At 33.6% G+C, this 19013-nt stretch overlaps 1 protein-coding gene across 1 annotated transcript; it reads right to left on the minus strand.

The window, feature by feature from the left end:
- Positions 1 to 1285: 1285 nt before the first annotated feature.
- On the minus strand, positions 1286 to 8822 carry LOC148201636 (uncharacterized). The gene is made up of 5 exons (XM_088108345.1): positions 7020 to 8822; positions 6712 to 6935; positions 6371 to 6628; positions 6025 to 6288; positions 1286 to 1647 (listed from the first exon to the last, which is right to left on the minus strand). The coding sequence occupies exons 1-5, from the start codon at positions 8820 to 8822 to the stop codon at positions 1317 to 1319; spliced, it is 2880 nt and encodes a 959-aa protein (XP_087964471.1). The 3' UTR covers positions 1286 to 1316.
- Between the last annotated feature and the right edge of the window lie 10191 nt (positions 8823 to 19013).

The following is a 19013-nucleotide window of genomic DNA, read 5'->3' on the forward strand; positions in this document are numbered from 1 at the left end:
GATGCAATTATTTTAAATGGTGCAATGAAGCTAATTTGGATGAAAGGGATACTATTATTGCTAGGCAAAGGAGGAAAATTATTAGTCTGGAGAAATCTGCTATGGTTTCTCAAAAATGGGAGAAGCAATTAACATGGATGCTATGTTTTATGGGGTTTATTAATGTCATCCTTCTTTGTATCTTGTTTAAAATTCCATGAGTATTTTGTATTAGACAATGTGTTGTATTAGACAGTTGTTGAAAATGAATGAAAAATCTCCATTTCTGCTTTCAATAGCTAATTGGCAGTGATATTGTTGAAGAAGGTGGATGTTCTTTCAATAGTTAAGTTGTAGTGATATGGTTGAGACAGGAACAATTTGATGACAGCAACAATTTAATGGCTACTGTACACAGTTACCAGTTGCAGTAAACTTGTGATAAATTCATTATGATTGTCCAAAGCTATTGCATTGCTTTATTACATACCGAACCGAATCTTACTTAAGAGAATTGGACAGTAGAAATCATTAAAAACAGAGGCTTAATCACCATTTGAACAGTAAATTTTTTTCCAATGCGAGTAATCAACTTGGAATGAGCGTTGAATGCGACGAGCGTCCACTTGATGTATTCTGGATGAGCGTCTTGACGAGCGTCCATTTCATATTCTGTGGACGAGCGTCCTCTTGTGCGTGTATGGAGCGACGAGCGTTCGCTTGCGATGAACCGAGCGTGGCCTTCCTATGTGACGAGCGTCTTGGGCGATGAGCGTCCTGGCGACGAGCGTCCTGAGCGACGAGCGTCCAATTTCCTTCTAAGTCGCGACGAGCGTCCTGAGCGACGAGCGTCCAATTTCCTTTTAAGTCGCGACGAGCGTCCAATTTCCTTCTAAGTCGCGACGAGCGTCCTGAGCGACGAGCGTCCAATTTCCTTCTAAGTCGCGACGAGCGTCCTGAGCGACGAGCGTCCTGAGCGACGAGCGTCCAATTTCCTTCTAAGTCCGACGAGCGTCCAATTCATGAATCTGGTGAGTGCACACAGCTAAATGCAGCTGAATTCAAATTTGATGCAGTACAAACAATATTGCACTTGTCATTTATCTTCAAATGAAAATAACTAATAAATACTTTGCTTCACATATTGAAGTACAAATGAAAATAACTAATAAATACGTTGCTTCAAACTGGACATCATATACATTGAACAGACAATACTTTGCTTCATCAAATAATACATCAGCACACAATACATATTGAAGTTTGTATCCAAAAAAAGGTGCTAGACGAAACAAAGTACCAAAATACATATTAATAATAGCTAATGACTTTCTAAATCAGTTTGAAGGTGCTGTGGCAGTTGGGTCAGCTGGTGTTGAAGTTGTCTGAGGTGCTGTTGTTGATGGGTGACTTTGTTGGGGTTGTTCAACCTCGCATTGAGTAATTTGACTGGATTGAGTTGCATTTGGAGTTGTTGGAGCAGCTTGGGCAGCTTGTGGACAATTATTTCTTTTATGTCCAAGCTCTCTACATATGCCACATCTCTTACGTGTTCCACCTTGTCTTAGTTGAGTGTCATCTTTCTTAAGCTCCCAAGGCTCTAATCTTCTTTTCTTTTTCGGTCTACCAGGCAAAATTCTCTTAGGTGGAGGCAACACATCAGGCAGTTGTTAGAATCGCTGCAGCGGAATTGTTAGCGTGGAATAACAAACCAAGAGGGTTTTTAATACGAACGTGTGCCTTTTAATTTCTACTCAATTAAACTTACCAAGCAAATAATAAAGACAAATAAAGAGAGTAAGGTTGAGAGAAATTTGCACAGATGATTTTATCCTGGTTCGGATCTTACCAATCCTACGTCCAGTCGCTTATCTCAAACAAGATAAACCTTTTTCACTAACACAAAACAATTACAAATTACAATCACAAAGAAACACAATTTGTAAAAGTTTAGAAACCACCTCTCTTGATACCACAAGAGATGAACCTACACCTCCTTTGAGTCTTCACAAAGGATGAACACCTCCTCCGAATACTTCACGAAGGATGAACTTCCTCTTCCGAACACCTCCTTAGACACACCAAGGATGAACCGGCTATTTCCTCTGTCACCGTAGCAGCACTTCACCAGCTCCACAGACAAGAGTTTCACAAGCCGAACAAGAACACACAAGTCTCAATGATTTCTGAGTACTAGAGCACAAGGGAAGAGTTGTTTTTGAGATAAACAGAGAGCCAATTTATAGACTCAGCCAAATACTCTTCCATTCTTCGAAAACGGGCCATCTAACGCATTTAATCGATTAACATAAGTACTAATCGATTAAAATGAGTACAACGGCTAGTTTTTCAAATCTGAAAGCCCCAACGGTCAGTGGTAATCGATTATTCTCAGGATTAATCGATTAGCTAATCGATTATTATACACTTTAATCGATTATTCTAGTGGCGCTTGGGTTTTCAGGGCCAGCCTCTGTTTTAATCGATTAATACTTGTTTTAATCGATTAATACAGTGCGATTTTGACTCTGGACATTAATTATATAATATAAAATTACATGGAATCAAAACCACTAAAAATCTAAGTCCTAGACACTAAACTACAATTATTACAAAAGCTTTCCATAGCAATACACGTCTTCATAACATCTTGAATCTTGATTTCTCTTGACTTGATTTGGACATCATCAAAACTTCATCTTCATCATTTTGCTAACATTCTCCCCCTTTTTGATGATGATCAAAAACTCCTTTGATTTAAAGCTTTTAGTAATAATCTGGATAAAACACAACTTACGGAAGAAAAAGTGCATTAGTGAATAAGCACAAATAGCACAAATAGGCAAATAAGCTTTAAACATTTTCTCCCCCTTTTTGATCATAATTAAAAAGTTGTGTTTGATGTTCTCCTCCTAAGATAATACTCCCCCTTAATAAAAGCAAGTATGCATATGAGCTAAAAATATTTTAAATTTAAAGATTCATTCAAACATGCACAAAAGGATATATAAAGCAAATATTTTTAGGATAAAGAACTTATAAAACATTGTTTAATCATATATTGAATTATATAAGATAGGAATTTTTTTTTTTTTTTTTTTTTTAAAAAAATAATCCTAAGATATTTCTAAAAAATTCCTAGATCTCTTCTAATGTTTACCCCTGTAGATATGCCTCCAACTTCGTAATGATAATCCTCTAGGTTGTTTCCACATTTTGTTTAGATCTTCATTTTGAGGATTGTCATCATTCTTTGCTTCATTTGTTGTCTTCTACAAATTTTCATCATTGCCTGCATGTAATTCAACTGACTCAAGAGGTTTTGCCTCAAGGTCTACAATTTCATCAAAGACAACATGCACACATAAAAATTTTTCCGATTGAAAACTATATATGCTTTGTATATTAGAAGATATCCAAAAAAAATAGTTTCATCGGCCTTGGAATAAAATTTTCTTAAATTTTGTTTTAAAGAAATTCTAAATATTAAACAGTAGGTACCCAACTACTTGTATGGGTCCTTTGGGTTAGATTTAAAAAGAATCATTTTACAACCCAAACATATCTACCACTTGGAACACCATAATGCTTAATTTTACATTTATTTGAAGTATGACCCTTTTTCATACAATAAAAGCATGATACAAAGTTTGTGTTCCTATAAGTTGTTCCTTTTTCTACCCATGTTCTACGGGTTCTATTATTATGTTTATTTTTAATTTTAGGAACATACTTATTTTTAACAACCTTATTTTCGTTATTTTTACTACATTCTCCTAAGGTTGTGTGTTCTAGTAGTTTCTTAAAATTTTCACAAGAAGCACATTCATCACTACTAGTAAATTTACCCTTTTCAAAAAATAAAACTTTATTTTCTTCAAAAATATTTTCAAAATTTAATTTTAAATTTTTATTTTCTTCAAGAATATTTTCAAAGTCTGATTTCAAATTTTTATTTTCTTCAGAAATATTTTCAAAATTTAATTTTAAATTTTTGAAATCCTTTTTCAATTTCTTATGAGCTTTATCTAATTTTTCAGATTCTACTATTAAAGCAGCATAAGTTTCATGCAATTCATCTTCACTAATTTGACTATAATTATCAGAATCGCTAGATGTACTTACTTGGCTTCCAGCGTCGTCGTTCACCACTAAACAAATGTTTGCTTCTTCATCAGATTCGCTCAAATCTGAAATTGTTTCGTTGTCATCTTCCCATGCAATGTATGCCTTCTTTTTCTTGAAGAATTTTTTCTCCTTTTTGTCTTCACTCTTCTTGTTGTTTTTGGCTTTTGCTTCTTCTTCATCAAGTCTTCCAAGATCTAGTTCATGTTCCCTCAACTTTCCAAATAGTGCCGCCATAGTCATGGTGTTGAGGTTTTGTGACTCCGAGATTGCAGTCACCTTAGGTTGCCACGACCTGTCTAAAGACTTCAAGATTTTAATGTTTAATTCATCAGTATCAAATGACTTACCTAGTCCAATGAGATGATTGACAATGTTGGTGAAGCGTTTTTGAACGTCGGAAATTGTTTCTCCTTGCTTCATCCGGAACATTTCATACTCTTGAATTAGGGAGTTCTTTCTTGCCCTCTTTACGTCATCCGTTCCTTCATGTGTCACTCTGAGCACGTCCCACATTTCTTGAGCAGTTTTGCAGACAGAAACCCTGTAGAACTCATCAACAGTCAATGCTGATGCAATGATATTCCGAGCTTTTACGTCATTATGAAATCTTTTCTTTTCTTCAATGGTCCATTGACCACGGGGCTTTGGTTCCTGTATATTGTTAGTAGGAACAGAAGAACCAGACGCAATAACATCCCAAATTTCACAATCAATAGATTCAATAAATATTTGCATCCTTACCTTCCAGAATGCATAGTTCTCACCTGTGAATAGTGGGGGTCTATTGATTGATGCACCCTCTGCAAAGGTTTGATGTGATCCTGCCATTTGAATGACTATCAAAGCAAGCTCTGATGCCAATTGTTAGAATCGCTGCAGCGGAATTGTTAGCGTGGAATAACAAACCAAGAGGGTTTTTAATACGAACGTGTGCCTTTTAATTTCTACTCAATTAAACTTACCAAGCAAATAATAAAGACAAATAAAGAGAGTAAGGTTGAGAGAAATTTGCACAGATGATTTTATCCTGGTTCGGATCTTACCAATCCTACGTCCAGTCGCTTATCTCAAACAAGATAAACCTTTTTCACTAACACAAAACAATTACAAATTACAATCACAAAGAAACACAATTTGTAAAAGTTTAGAAACCACCTCTCTTGATACCACAAGAGATGAACCTACACCTCCTTTGAGTCTTCACAAAGGATGAACACCTCCTCCGAATACTTCACGAAGGATGAACTTCCTCTTCCGAACACCTCCTCAGACACACCAAGGATGAACCGGCTATTTCCTCTGTCACCGTAGCAGCACTTCACCAGCTCCACAGACAAGAGTTTCACAAGCCGAACAAGAACACACAAGTCTCAATGATTTCTGAGTACTAGAGCACAAGGGAAGAGTTGTTTTTGAGATAAACAGAGAGCCAATTTATAGACTCAGCCAAATACTCTTCCATTCTTCGAAAACGGGCCATCTAACGCATTTAATCGATTAACATAAGTACTAATCGATTAAAATGAGTACAACGGCTAGTTTTTCAAATCTGAAAGCCCCAACGGTCAGTGGTAATCGATTATTCTCAGGATTAATCGATTAGCTAATCGATTATTATACACTTTAATCGATTATTCTAGTGGCGCTTGGGTTTTCAGGGCCAGCCTCTGTTTTAATCGATTAATACTTGTTTTAATCGATTAATACAGTGCGATTTTGACTCTGGACATTAATTATATAATATAAAATTACATGGAATCAAAACCACTAAAAATCTAAGTCCTAGACACTAAACTACAATTATTACAAAAGCTTTCCATAGCAATACACGTCTTCATAACATCTTGAATCTTGATTTCTCTTGACTTGATTTGGACATCATCAAAACTTCATCTTCATCATTTTGCTAACAGCAGTGAAGTCATTTCCCACATATGAGCACCGTGGACTGGATATATCATTGGAAAGTATGTTTGTTCATAGGTTGACTTTGTAAACCAATGTGAGATGTAGTCTTCTCCATTGATGTTTAAAAATGTCATGGCAGTGAGGGCATGACAGCATGGGATTCCTGTTATACTCCATTTCCTGCAACTACAGTCCACTTTATCTATGTCAACAACAAACTTGTCACCAATGTTGGAAGTGTGTCTCACTTCAAATAATTTCAATCCTGACCAGCTGAAAAATTAAATTTGGATTGAAGTGAGTAAGTAAAGTAAAGAAATTAAAACAAATAAAACTTCATATTATGAAATCATACCTAGGTATCCAATATTTTGTGTTGTTTAATTCCTTTTGAAATCGTTTATAAATTTTTGGGCAAAAGGAACCTTCATATGACCTTATCTTCTCTCTATTTCTTGTCCATCTCTTCATTAGATACATACGAATGTCTTCCATCATTGTTATGATGGGCTTAGCCCTTGCATCCAAGATCACACTATTAAAAGCTTCAGAGATATTGTTTACTAGGGTGTCACAAGCAGCTGTAGGTGTAAACCTTGACCTTGACCAAAATCTATATAAAGAAAAACACACACATTTATAACACAACCAAACAGTTCTAAATAATTGACATGGCTAACACTCTTGAAAATATACCTTGGTGGAATAGCTATCAAGTGCTTAAAGGCCTCTACATTGACATCTTTTATTTCTCTCATGACTGCCTCCCATGCTTGAGGATGGGTTGATGATGCTGCCTTCCATAATAGACGTTTCAGATTTGTTCCAGGATATTTTTTCCTAAAATTTGCATATATGTGGCGGACACAAAACCTTTGATCAACACGAGGTAGAAGTTCTTGTATTGCTGGCAGAAGTCCCTGTCAAATGATAAAAGTAAATTTACTGAACATGAAGATGGAAGACTAAGGTCTCATAATAAAAAACAATGAAATATCACTTACTTTTTGTTGATCTGAGATAAATGTATACGTTGAACAATTTTCAACACCACCAAGATCATCAATCAACAATTCCAAAAACCAAGTCCAGGTTTCCTTATTCTCCACCTCCACAACAGCATATGCCAAAGGTAACATTTGGTCATTACCATCTCTTCCAACTGCTGTTAACAATTCATCCCCATATTTCCCTTTCAAGAAACACCCATCCAAACCTACAATGGGCCTACATGATATGAAACTCACCTTACATGCCTTCAAACAAACATAAAGTCTCTTGAATACTCGGTTCCCCTCATTAGGTTCTACACTAACTTTGACAGTTGATCCAGGATTTGACCTAAGCAGCTCATTGGCATAGTCATATACCCTTTTATATTGTTCTTCAAAATCACCTTCAATTTTCTTGTGTGCCATTTTCTTTGCCCTAAAGGTTGTTGACCGAGACACATTAATATTCCATTTCTTACAAACTTTGTTTTGGAGGTTACTCAAATTAATATTTGGATTTTCTTTTATGGTCTTCTCTAACCTCCCACTTAACCATTTTGATGTCACTAAACGCAGATTAAATTCTCTACTGCAGGTATGCTTGTTTATAATCTTCCTTAACTGCCATGTATTTTGGGCAGCCTTATATGCACAATATGCGTACCATGGGCACTTCCCTTTTGCCCCACAACATTTAACAGAAACTCTTGTTTTATCAGTTTTAAAAACCTTCAATTTCCTACCATTGTCTACACCGTAGCTTCTTATTGCTTCTGTGAAATCTTTTTTTTCACTGAAGAATGTCCCCACTTCCCAGTTATAGTGTTCCATACTTTTGGGCAATGAAAAAATGCCAAAATTTCCATAACGGTCTCTATCATCATTTGATGAATCACTTAATAGAAGGCTGTCTAAACTTTCAGATTCCCAAGAATTGTCAGATAAACCTCTGTCATGTACATGCTCTAATGGAGGACACTTCCCACTTGGTCCACCCACTTCAACTTCCTCACTACGGTTACACAAATCATCTTCACTCAACACATCCTCTTCATCTCCATTCCAACTTCTAACATCGAAGTCATCATGTCCCCCATCCTCTCTCTCAGCCTCTGCCTCCACAAAATTATCACTGTCAGCCTCTACACCCTCTCCTAAAACAGCCCCAACATCCTCTCCCTCAGCCTCTGCATCCACAAAGTTATCACTGTCAGCCTCTACACCCTCCCCCAAAACAGCCCCAACATCCTCTCCCTCAGCCTCTGCCTCCACAAAGTTATCATTAACAGCCTCTACACCCTCCCCCAAACCAGCCCCAACATCCTCTCCCTCAGCCTCTGCCTCCACAAAGTTATCATTAACAGCCTCTACACCCTCCCCCAAAACAGCCCCATCAGTGTCTCCCTCAGCCTCTGCCTCCACACAATTATCATTGTCAGCCTGTACACCCTCCCCCAAAACAGCCTTCTCACCCTCCCCCAACATATGAACGTACTCAGGATCTGACACCATGTGTACAACATACAGGTGAGATTGACCATTCAAAATGGCAAGGTTGACCAGATGACATGCACCCTTGTCATCGGATAATAGTTCTAACCTTCCTTCTAACACAGTACCACCACCCACTGAATACCACAACTCTTTAACATTAATATAGCCCATCTCCTTCAAAATGGACATAATTTCAAAGTAGCCCCATCTATCTGGGTCAATTTTTAAAGTAGATGTTTGCCCAAACTCATATTTAAATGACCCATCATTCACAAATTTGCCCCCATGGTGAAAGACCACTTCGACATCACAGTTAGGCATCGTAAACTAATATAAAAAATCATGTCAGTCTAACTTTACCCAAATAACACTACATTTAATTGACCAAAATAACACTACATTTACATATCAGGATACGACTGTCAACCCATCAGGGTACAACACTTCCACAAAGCACTTTAAACAGACCATAAACAATTAAAACAAATTTGTACTGAACCCTAAACACAGCATAAAGATTGACTTTAACTTACAATGGGGGACCACACACAACACCCATAATGGGGGACAACGACAAACAGAGATAATAGTTTATGGGGGACCACAACAAAAGCAAACACACACACGAAGCAAACACACACACCAAAGCAACCATAAACCCAACGAATGGAACCCACTTCGCATGGACCAAACCCATCGAATGGAACCCACTTCGCATGGACCAAAGCAAACACACACACACGAAGCAAACACCAAACCAAAGCAAACATACACGTACCTTCGAATGGAACCCACTTCGCACTTCCAAATCACCAAACGCTTCCAAATCACCAGACGCGTTCTGCTTTCAAAAGCCCCAATTCAGAAACGCGTTATGCTTTCGTTCACACATACAAATGCCCTAAATGTGACTCATTTGCCATTGACACGTCATTAGTGACTCATTTGCCACGTTTTACTAATCTACTGCCACATAATCAACCACTTCACGGAGTTAGTGTGTATTTAACGGAGATGACTACATTGACACAAATTTTTTCAATGTTTGGATTCAATTGACACTTTTACACCACGTGAGGACGAAAATGAAACTTTTTTAAAAGTGAGGATGAATTTGACACAATTCAACCAAACTGAGGACTAAGGAAGCAATTAAACCTTTCTTATTATATTTGGTTAAATATTCATGGAGACTTGTCTTAAATTAGTTTCTTATTTTTTTTAATTGGGTTCGAAAAATTAATGCAATTGAACTTTTATTATTAATTGTTTTCTAATTGGGTTCTTATTTACGAAAAATTAATGCAATTGAACCTTTATTATTAAATTGGTTGAACGATGTTAAATGTCAATGACATGGTTTAATTAAAAGACGTGACAAATTTAGGACATTGATGTAGGGTAATGATATGGATTTTGACATTTTAAACATTAAAAATTTAGTGAAATTTAATTAAAATCAATTGGGAATGTTTTGAGCAAATTTGTATTTTGTAAAATTAGGGTTCACTTATGCACTTTAGGGGTCTATCATCCACATTGAGGTTTGATAGAGTGAAATTGCGGATTAAATGAAGGAAATTATTATTCAGTGAAGAGATTTATGTGTTTAACTTCATCTTTCGACGTTGTTGCTTGGAATCACGAGATGGTTGCAGGTCAATCACGAGGTGGTTTGAGGTGAATTGCGTCAGAGGTGAGTAAATGTTGTATTGGGTTTCAATTTATTCATCAATGATTTCTATAGTCGTATGACTTTTGTCTTTCCAAAGATGAATATTGCGTTTGTCCCACCATGTTGACATGCCTTTCTAAGTTTATTGTGTTGCGGTCCACTTTTAAAGTTCTTTTTGGTGTGTCATTTTCAGTGCATTCTGCGTTTAATAGGTGTTGTTTTTTGTTGGTATATTATTATTCTATAGGTGTAGAAATATTTATATTGTGTTGGGTGTGATGGAGGAGGATTTTGAGGTAGTTATCTATCATGGGGAAAAGTTCTTAAACAATGTCAGACTGAAGTATGAAAGGTAAATTGATACCTTAAGTTTTGACCCAAACCTTTGGAGTTACTTTGTTGTAGTAAAGTGTAGTGAAAATGTTGAGGTATGTTGGATTCAAAGAGTTGTAGTATTGTGTAGGAGGAGGTTTTGTGGTCGATGACAGGTTGAAGCCTTTGTGTGATGACACCGGAGCCATGTACATGGTCAACTTATATAGCTTAAATGGTTAGGTTCATTTATTCGTGGTTCACATAGTGTCTGAATCTTAAGTGATACACATGCTAGAATATGTTGGTGATGAAATAGCTAAAGAAGAAGTTTCACCTGTGTTACATGAGAGTGGTGAAGGTGTACGTGTAGGTGATGGTGAATGTGAAGAAGATGGTGGTATGACATAAGAAAGGGGTCAATGTCATGTTGATGTTGAAGGTCAAACTGAAATACAGGCTAAGGTGGCTTAGTGTGAACAAGATGTTGGTGCGTCACAAGGGATAGTTGAATGTGATGTGATGTTGAACGTGAGACTGAAACAGAGGTGGTTAATTGTGAGGTAGATGTTGATGTGTCAGAAGACAAGGGTGAATGTGATGAACGTCTTAAAGGTGATATTGAAACATAGGGTGAGGTCCCTCACTACGAAGGAGATGGTGTTGAACACAAGAGAGGGATGACATGAATATGAACCTACCTCAATTGTATAGGAAGAAGTTGATGTTCGCGGTTGGAGTACGTTAGGTGATGATGGTAATGTTGATGTAAATAATGATACTATGGAGAGGCTAGCTGACATAAATGTTGAGTGTGACTTAAGAGAATGATATTATTCTGGTAGTCTGCACATTAAAGTGGAAAGCCTTTCACATGAATATGAAGGGTCATCATGGAGTGATATGTCTGATAGCAATTTTGATGATGACGATATAAGTTGTGGTAATGAGAGAGGTTTGTTAGGTAATGAATGGCAATTTGAAGAATTAATTAGTGCAACACATAGTGATGAAGAAAATAATAAGGTAGAGGGTTATGGGAAGTTCATGACCTTTTCTATGTCGAAAAGTATGGTTAATTTTAAATGGGAATTGAGGACATATTTTTGGTGAAAAATAAGATTTTTTGGATGTAAAATAAAAACCTATTCATTAGAAAATGGTAGAAATTTAAAATTTGTTAAAAATTATAAGAGAAGAATGAGGTTGATATGTGTGGGTGCAAAAGGACAACGCCCCTGGATGGCATATTGGTCAATATAGACGAATATTCATGCACTTGTAGGAAATGGAGCATCATTAGAATACCATATTGTCATTCACTAACAACAATGAAGTTTCTAATATGGATGGAGAAGACTTGATACCTTTTTGTTTTCAGAAGTCAACTTATGAAGAAATTTACTCATCAATTATCTATCATATTAACAACAAAAACACGTGGGACATTACTCGATATTCAGACGTGTGGCCTCCATAAAAAAGAATGTTGTTAGGTAGACCTAAGAAGAAAATAAGGTGAATTATATAAATACAAAGTTGTTGTTAATTCTTTGACAAACGTACTACTCTCATGTACATTAAAACTCATATCTTCTCCATTAATATACTAATTATGTAGAAATTACCAAAGTTCTTAAATTATATAAAAACAAAGTTGTGACATTCCAAATATTACATAAAAGTTCAAAACAATCAAATACATAATAAAAGATGTTGCTAGCCAGATGATAATGAACGTCTATCACAAACATTTCAACTTCCTCTATTGGTGGATGCATGTTCTTTACACGACACACAAATTATCTGTAATGTCTCATTAGTACAACCCCAAGGTATAATGTCCTCGTATACATCATGAAAATCAATCATTGTTTGTTCCAACAATCCTCTCCTCACATACAGGAGCTCAACAAAGTGCAACCAACAATCATCAATGATTGTTATGACAGCCTCTAGAACAACATTTGACGAGCGCGAGAGGGACTGCTCATACTCAAATTGCCTTAACATGCGTTTGGGTAGATGCTAGTGTACAATCAGACTAACTTTAATCCAACCAAAAAACATATTGATTGCCATATGCGGACAACTAATTCGATGTGATTGATAATGACTCACATCACCCCATCATATGTGAAATCATCCAAATGTGCCATTGCCTCAAGTCGGTTGAAAATCTGCCTCATTGTCACCTAAACTGCTCGTACAAGTGGACTAATGCAACAACTCCTCAAACATATTTGCCATATGACTGCAAGTATCTTAAGAGAAACAAGTACGACACACGGATGAGGGTGTCACTTTTATCCGTAAAAATAGTGCATCCAACAAGATGTAACAAGTAGCCCATGCGACGTACTCTCACTACTGGTTCTCAACACAATTGCTATATATGTCTCTTAACCAGCTCAATCTAACTTGGGGACCATGACATTGTCTAAGCTCAGATGTAGCACTTGCACAATCCACGCCTAATAGGTTAAGGATCATACCCAAAGCCGCTTCAAAGTCTAAGACTTTCATTCGAATATAATTGTCCCACTATAGGCAGATGTAGCAACACATACACATAAACTAGTATATGATGATCATCTCACCGACAAGGACATGAAAAATGTTTAACGATTTATGTCATCTCTCAACAAATGCCAATATCAAGCTCTTATTGGTGTCATCGTAAGAAATATCGCATATAGGCATCAAACCATAATTTATCACAAAATTTTGAACATGTTCTAAATTTGTTTAATTTTTGTTTCCATGTTAGACCCAGTTGATCTTCTCTCTGTTTGGTACAAACAAAGTCCCACATCAGATAAAACAAGAGATGGACATGGGTTTATATACACATAAGATACCTCCATTGGTAAGAGGCCTTTTGGAGTGGTATCAAAAGTAAATCCGTGAGGGCTTGGCCCAAAGCGGACAATATTTTACCAGTGTGGAGATCTATGTGTGTGTTGTCCCCATGGTTCAGGTCTGGTGATCGGGCTCAGACGAGTACATCTCTCCATGATCAGGTGAAGTCGTGGCAAGTGGCGAGTGACAGATAGCTAGATAAATCATGAGAGGTGGAGAACAAGAGATGCTCAGTATTGTGTGACCGTGGATCGTGAAAGATGGCAAAGAAATGCTCAGTGTTGACCATGGTGTACTCGAAGATAAGAAAGGACTTTCGTTATAGGGGAGACCTCCATTTTACAAACCGATGTTGGAGTTCTCATTTTGACTTCACATTGTAAAGAACTTTTAGCCTAGATGCACTTCACATTCTTACCATTTCTATAACAAACAAAGTCATAATATATTAAAATCAATACACATTAAAAAAATAACTAATTTAAAAAGAATAAATAAAGAAAACTATAAGACAAAAAATAAATAAAACTAAACAAAATATATATCAACGGATAGAGCCTGATCTAGTGTTTAATGTGAGTGTGCATGGGAGGGTGTGTGTGCTTGGTCTCAAGTTCAAACCCTCCTAAAACCAAAGAGACTCCTATTTGGTTCTTATTACCTTGTAAGAATTATATATACTTTAAAGAGCATTTATCTATACTCTTTAACCAAGAGTGTGGGTAAGAGAGTATTGAGAATTCTCTTTCATTGTTGGAAGAGGACCAAAGATCATGAAGGAAGAAGCTTGGCCTTTGAAAGCAAAGAAAAAAAAGAAAGAAAATGGGGGAGATATGATGGGCAATTTACGTTTCAATGGCCTTTCTTGAAAGTGGAATAGAAAAAGATAAGAAAGCATGAAGGTGGTTTTTGAGTTTTAGTTGAGAAAGAAAAAGTGAAAGTTTGAGAGGTGTGTGTATGTGATTGCCGTGTGATGAGTGGGAGAAGTGTGAGTGGTTACGTGATGGGTAGAAAAAAAGAAAAGAAAAGAGGATGGGAATGCATGGGGTGTGTGTTACGTAGAATGAAGAGAGAAAGAGTGATTTAGGTGAGAAATGAGTGACTTAAAGTGGGACCTACTTGGAAGTGAGAGAAAATGTAAATTTAATGGTTTTGGGGTCCATTTGAAAATATAGATATAGAAGGGAGTGTGTTTAGAGTAAGAAGGGGGTGTATTAGAATTAAGTGTTTTATTTGATGTTGGATATTAATTAAAAAGTGGAGGTGCACTAGAAATGACAATAGATATTAATCATTTAAATTATTGTATATTTTAATTTTTTTATTATATATAAAACTTGATTTTTCTTAATTATTTTTATTTTAAATTTTGATATGCAAATATTTATTCTACATTTTATTTTTTTATTTTTTATTTTAAGTTAGATAATACTTTGTTATTTATCATATAAATATTATTATATTTATTAAACAAATTTAAGTTTCATTTAAAAAAGAATAAGCATTTAAAACTACTATATTATTAGTCTATATTTTTTATAGGATTAAAATAATTCATTTAAATAAAATTCAATAATATCAATAGAGTTTATTTAAAAACAATTCTATAAATATTTAATAAAAAAATTAATTTTACTATAAATATCAATATGATATTTATACAAATAATAAATTTAGTCTAGTTTTAAAGAAAATAATATTGTTTAATTTAAAAAAAATCAGAAAAACGAATATAAAATTTAAATTAAATATAAAAAAGGACACATGATCAGTAATATGTTGCACCCTAAGTGTCAGGTGACACACCACATAATAACATATGGATGACAAAAAAGTTTTAAACAAATTAAAAATAAATAAAAATTATAAATTGATACGTGATATATAATCTAACACTGTTAGTAAAATAATAACACAAAATAATTTAATTGAATTAATTTTTCAAAATTGAAACCTCATTGAAAAAAAAGGTTTTTTCCTTAAGTTGAAGAAAATAGTTTTAAAATTGTTAGTTGATGGTGGTGAGTGGTTAACTCTGAAATGAAGACTTTGAAATTGGAATATTGCATAACAACCGAGAAAGGCATGAGTTTAACTTTTACTTTAATAGGTAAATTGAAAAAAGAATAACTAATAATAATTAATTGGCGTAATTAGATGTTAATGATGATGATTGAGATTTGTTTAATAATTAGTGTAAGAGCATATGCCAAAACAATGCATTTCTGACTGACTAAGAACTTTCCACCTATCTCGGTCAACCCACTAACGAAAATTAACAATAAATTCATCAAAATTATTTATTTACTTTCTTAACAACATTTCTCTATTATTCTTATAAATTATACCAACTTTTTTTATATTTAAAATAAGGTAAATAGTCAATTTTTTATATGACTATTACATAAAAAAGTCACAACATTGTTTTGTAAAAATCTTCAATTCAGATAATTTCGTTTCAAATTTATTAATATTTAAGGTAATTAAATACGTATTTAACTTTCAGTATTGGTGTCATAAACTTCTTAAGAACAAATTAAAATTAATATACAGTTAATTTTGAAAGAACAATCAATTATTATAATCTTACAAAACAAAAATAAAAAACAAAAGATTCTAATAACATATTAATTTAATTTTAAACACATGTAACATTATTATTTTTATTATACTAAAAATGACAATATTTATTTAATTTTTAAAAGAAATAGGCACATTTTGTACAACCCCGAAAAGAAAATTTCATATACTTTCACTAATATTCTTTTAAAAGCAAAAAAGAAGAAGAAAGGTTGTATCCTTGGGTTCAAAATATATATTTTCCTTATTATGGTTGATTATTTTAAGATATTTTTATTATTAAGGAATTTAATTTGTTGTTGTGAATTTAAATACGATATATTATATTTATTTACTTTTATAACTATTTACTTTTGATATATGTTATGGTTTTTATGAGGTTTTCAAATAAAATTCAAACTTTATAAATTCATGTTTATAATTTTATTTTTCTATTAATATCGATCAATATACTATATTACATAGTATGAAAGATAAAGTGAAAAATGTTTTATTAAAACCAGGTTAATCCTGAATAAATTTGAATTCATGTATTCAGTGATCAATAACCTATTTTAATAAAACCATGGATTTGCTTTTGGTATTGCTCCAAAAGGATGTATGTTATGTGTATATAAACCCATGTGTATTTCATACTTTATCCGATGTGGGACTTTGTTTGTACTCAACAAGAAAAGACCAAAAATATTTCATTTTTTACCTTATCTCAATATGTCTCGGTTATGAAACCGTTGCTATAATGTGAAAATAATCGTTGTCGTATGTCTTCGTTGCACTAGTGAACGTTGTTAATTTATATCATCTTTTCAAATATGCGGACCTAATCAAAACAAAAAAAATTATTGAACCAATTTGAGATTTTCATACCAAAATAGGGACTAAAAACATAATTAAACTTTTTTTTTATGAGCAAAGAAAACCATATATTTATAAATGGAGTACTTGGGGTACAATTACCCTTACATGATAATTACAACATGGATTGTGATAATATATCTCTTAATTACTTTTTCCTGCCAAACTTGTACATCAGCTTAGAAATATACCTACCCAACCCAACATATTGCGGAAAAAAATTACAAAATATTAGCCAATCTAAGTCCTATAAACAATAGTGCACTAACACATCAAAACACTGCATCAAACACTTATTAGAGTATTGCTTCATTCTTTACAAGGTTTTTCACACCAGTTCAACTCTCTTTCTGTAATCAGCTTTCAAAATCATTTTGTACGCCTTTACAGTGGGTATAAAACTTTGTTTTCCTTAGTGGTAGCTTCAAAATACCTACACAAAATTTGGATACAAACACAAGCATTTCCAGTATCTTATATACTATTCCCTTTCTTTCTCTATTACAAGTTATTTTATCTCTCCCTTTCTTAGCTACCCCTATGTTTAAGTTATACCTCTCTATACTACCTATGAGACATATCCAATGCACTCAATTGGGCATTGAAACCATTCTACGTATGAAAACTTCACAATAGAAATTTTGTGTTTCATCCATGTCCACACTCTTAATTTTCTCATAGAGAAATTTTTCTCTGCATCAACTTTTCCTTGCCTAAAAACAACTTTATTCCTATGACTCCAGATGTTCCATTTGACAAAAATCCATAATCCTTTCCATAGATATTTCCCTTTGTTGTTAAAAGGAAACATGGATATTTTTTTGGAAATGAACATGTAATTGATTATGGTGTGTAGTGCTTATACCTATCCATCTATTGCACATTTTCCACACCTTGTTGGCTATGTCATAGGTAAAAATATAAACTAGTTATAGTCTCCTCTGGTAACCCACACAATGTGTAAAAGGTGTCTTGTAACATTGTTCCTCACCTCTTAATGAATCATTTACATATTAACATATTTTTCATCAGATAACAGACAAGTGTAGTACTATAGATTTGTAACTTCTTTAAATAGGAAAAATTTTATGTAAAATTATGATAATTATGCTTTATGGTTTAAGGTCGATGGTGTCCGCAAGTTTATATTTTTATGTGCTTCAAAAAAAAAGGAAAAAAGAAATCATTTACATATTAACATATTTTTCATGAGATAACGGACAAGTGTAATTACCATAGATTTGTAACTTCTTTAAATAAGAAAACTTTTATGTAAAATTATGAGAATTATGCGTTATAGTTTGAGGTCGATGGTGTCCCCAAATTTATGTTTTTATGTGTTTCAAAAAATAGAAAAAAGAAATCATTTACATATTAACATATTTTTCATCATATAACAAACAAGTGTAATTATTATAGATTTATAACTTTTTTAAATAGAAAAACTTTTATGTAAAATTGTGAGAATAATATTATAGTTTGAGATCGATGGTGTCCATAAATTTATGTTTGTATGTACTTCAAAAAATAGAAAAAAAAAATCATTTATATATTAACATATTTTTATCATATAACAAACCATGGTAAAGATTTACAATTTCTTTAAATAGAAAACTTTTAGTAAAATTATGAGAATTATATATTATAGTATCGTGCCAAATTTATATGTCTGAATAATGAATTATAATTTAATGTTGGATTTTTAAGTGAATTAAGTTGGATGAAAGTTGGTAAATGTTGACTAAACCTTTTTCTTTGTATATTTTTAGTGTGTATTGATATCGTTTACTACATACGTTTCTTTAATTTAATATAACCTATAATTGATTTTAAAGTGTAATGTTGTGGACGTTGAATTTGAATAAGTATTATTAGAGTTTAATTTTGATTTTATTTTAGTGTGTGTATGTATTTGTTCTTTTGTGAACTCAATTTATTCTTAAGATTTTTTAGAATTAAATTACTTGTTAAATGTAGTTATGAATTAATATAAATGATTCTTGATTTTAAGAATTTCCAAGCACGTCCTTAAATTCATAAACATAAATAATGAAACAATTTGTTCATTCAGAAGAAAATTAATTTTAATAATTCTAATATCAAGTAACAAATATTTTCCTTAATAAATCTTCTTTGTTTACCTATTTTCTGACCAATACTAATATTCACCAAAAAATGAAGTATAAACTTGCAATTTGCTGAGAAAGTGATTTGAGTGAGATTCAAGA

Source organism: Vigna umbellata, chromosome 3, assembly GCF_029865625.1.
Source record: "Vigna umbellata cultivar VRB3 chromosome 3, Vumbellata_1.0, whole genome shotgun sequence".
NCBI classification, from domain to species: Eukaryota; Viridiplantae; Streptophyta; class Magnoliopsida; order Fabales; family Fabaceae; genus Vigna; species Vigna umbellata.

What these genes read in the sequence shown, in the direction of transcription:
- LOC148201636 (XM_088108345.1), bottom strand. Translation starts at nt 8,822, where the DNA reads ATGCCTAACTGTGATGTCGAAGTGGTCTTTCACCATGGGGGCAAATTT. An exon ending in ACAAAATATTGGATACCTAG is followed by an intron (nt 6,289 to 6,370) that starts GTATGATTTCAT and finishes TTAATTTTTCAG; the next exon opens with CTGGTCAGGATTGAAATTAT. An exon ending in CATATGTGGGAAATGACTTC is followed by an intron (nt 1,648 to 6,024) that starts ACTGCTGTTAGC and finishes GCGATTCTAACA; the next exon opens with ACTGCCTGATGTGTTGCCTC.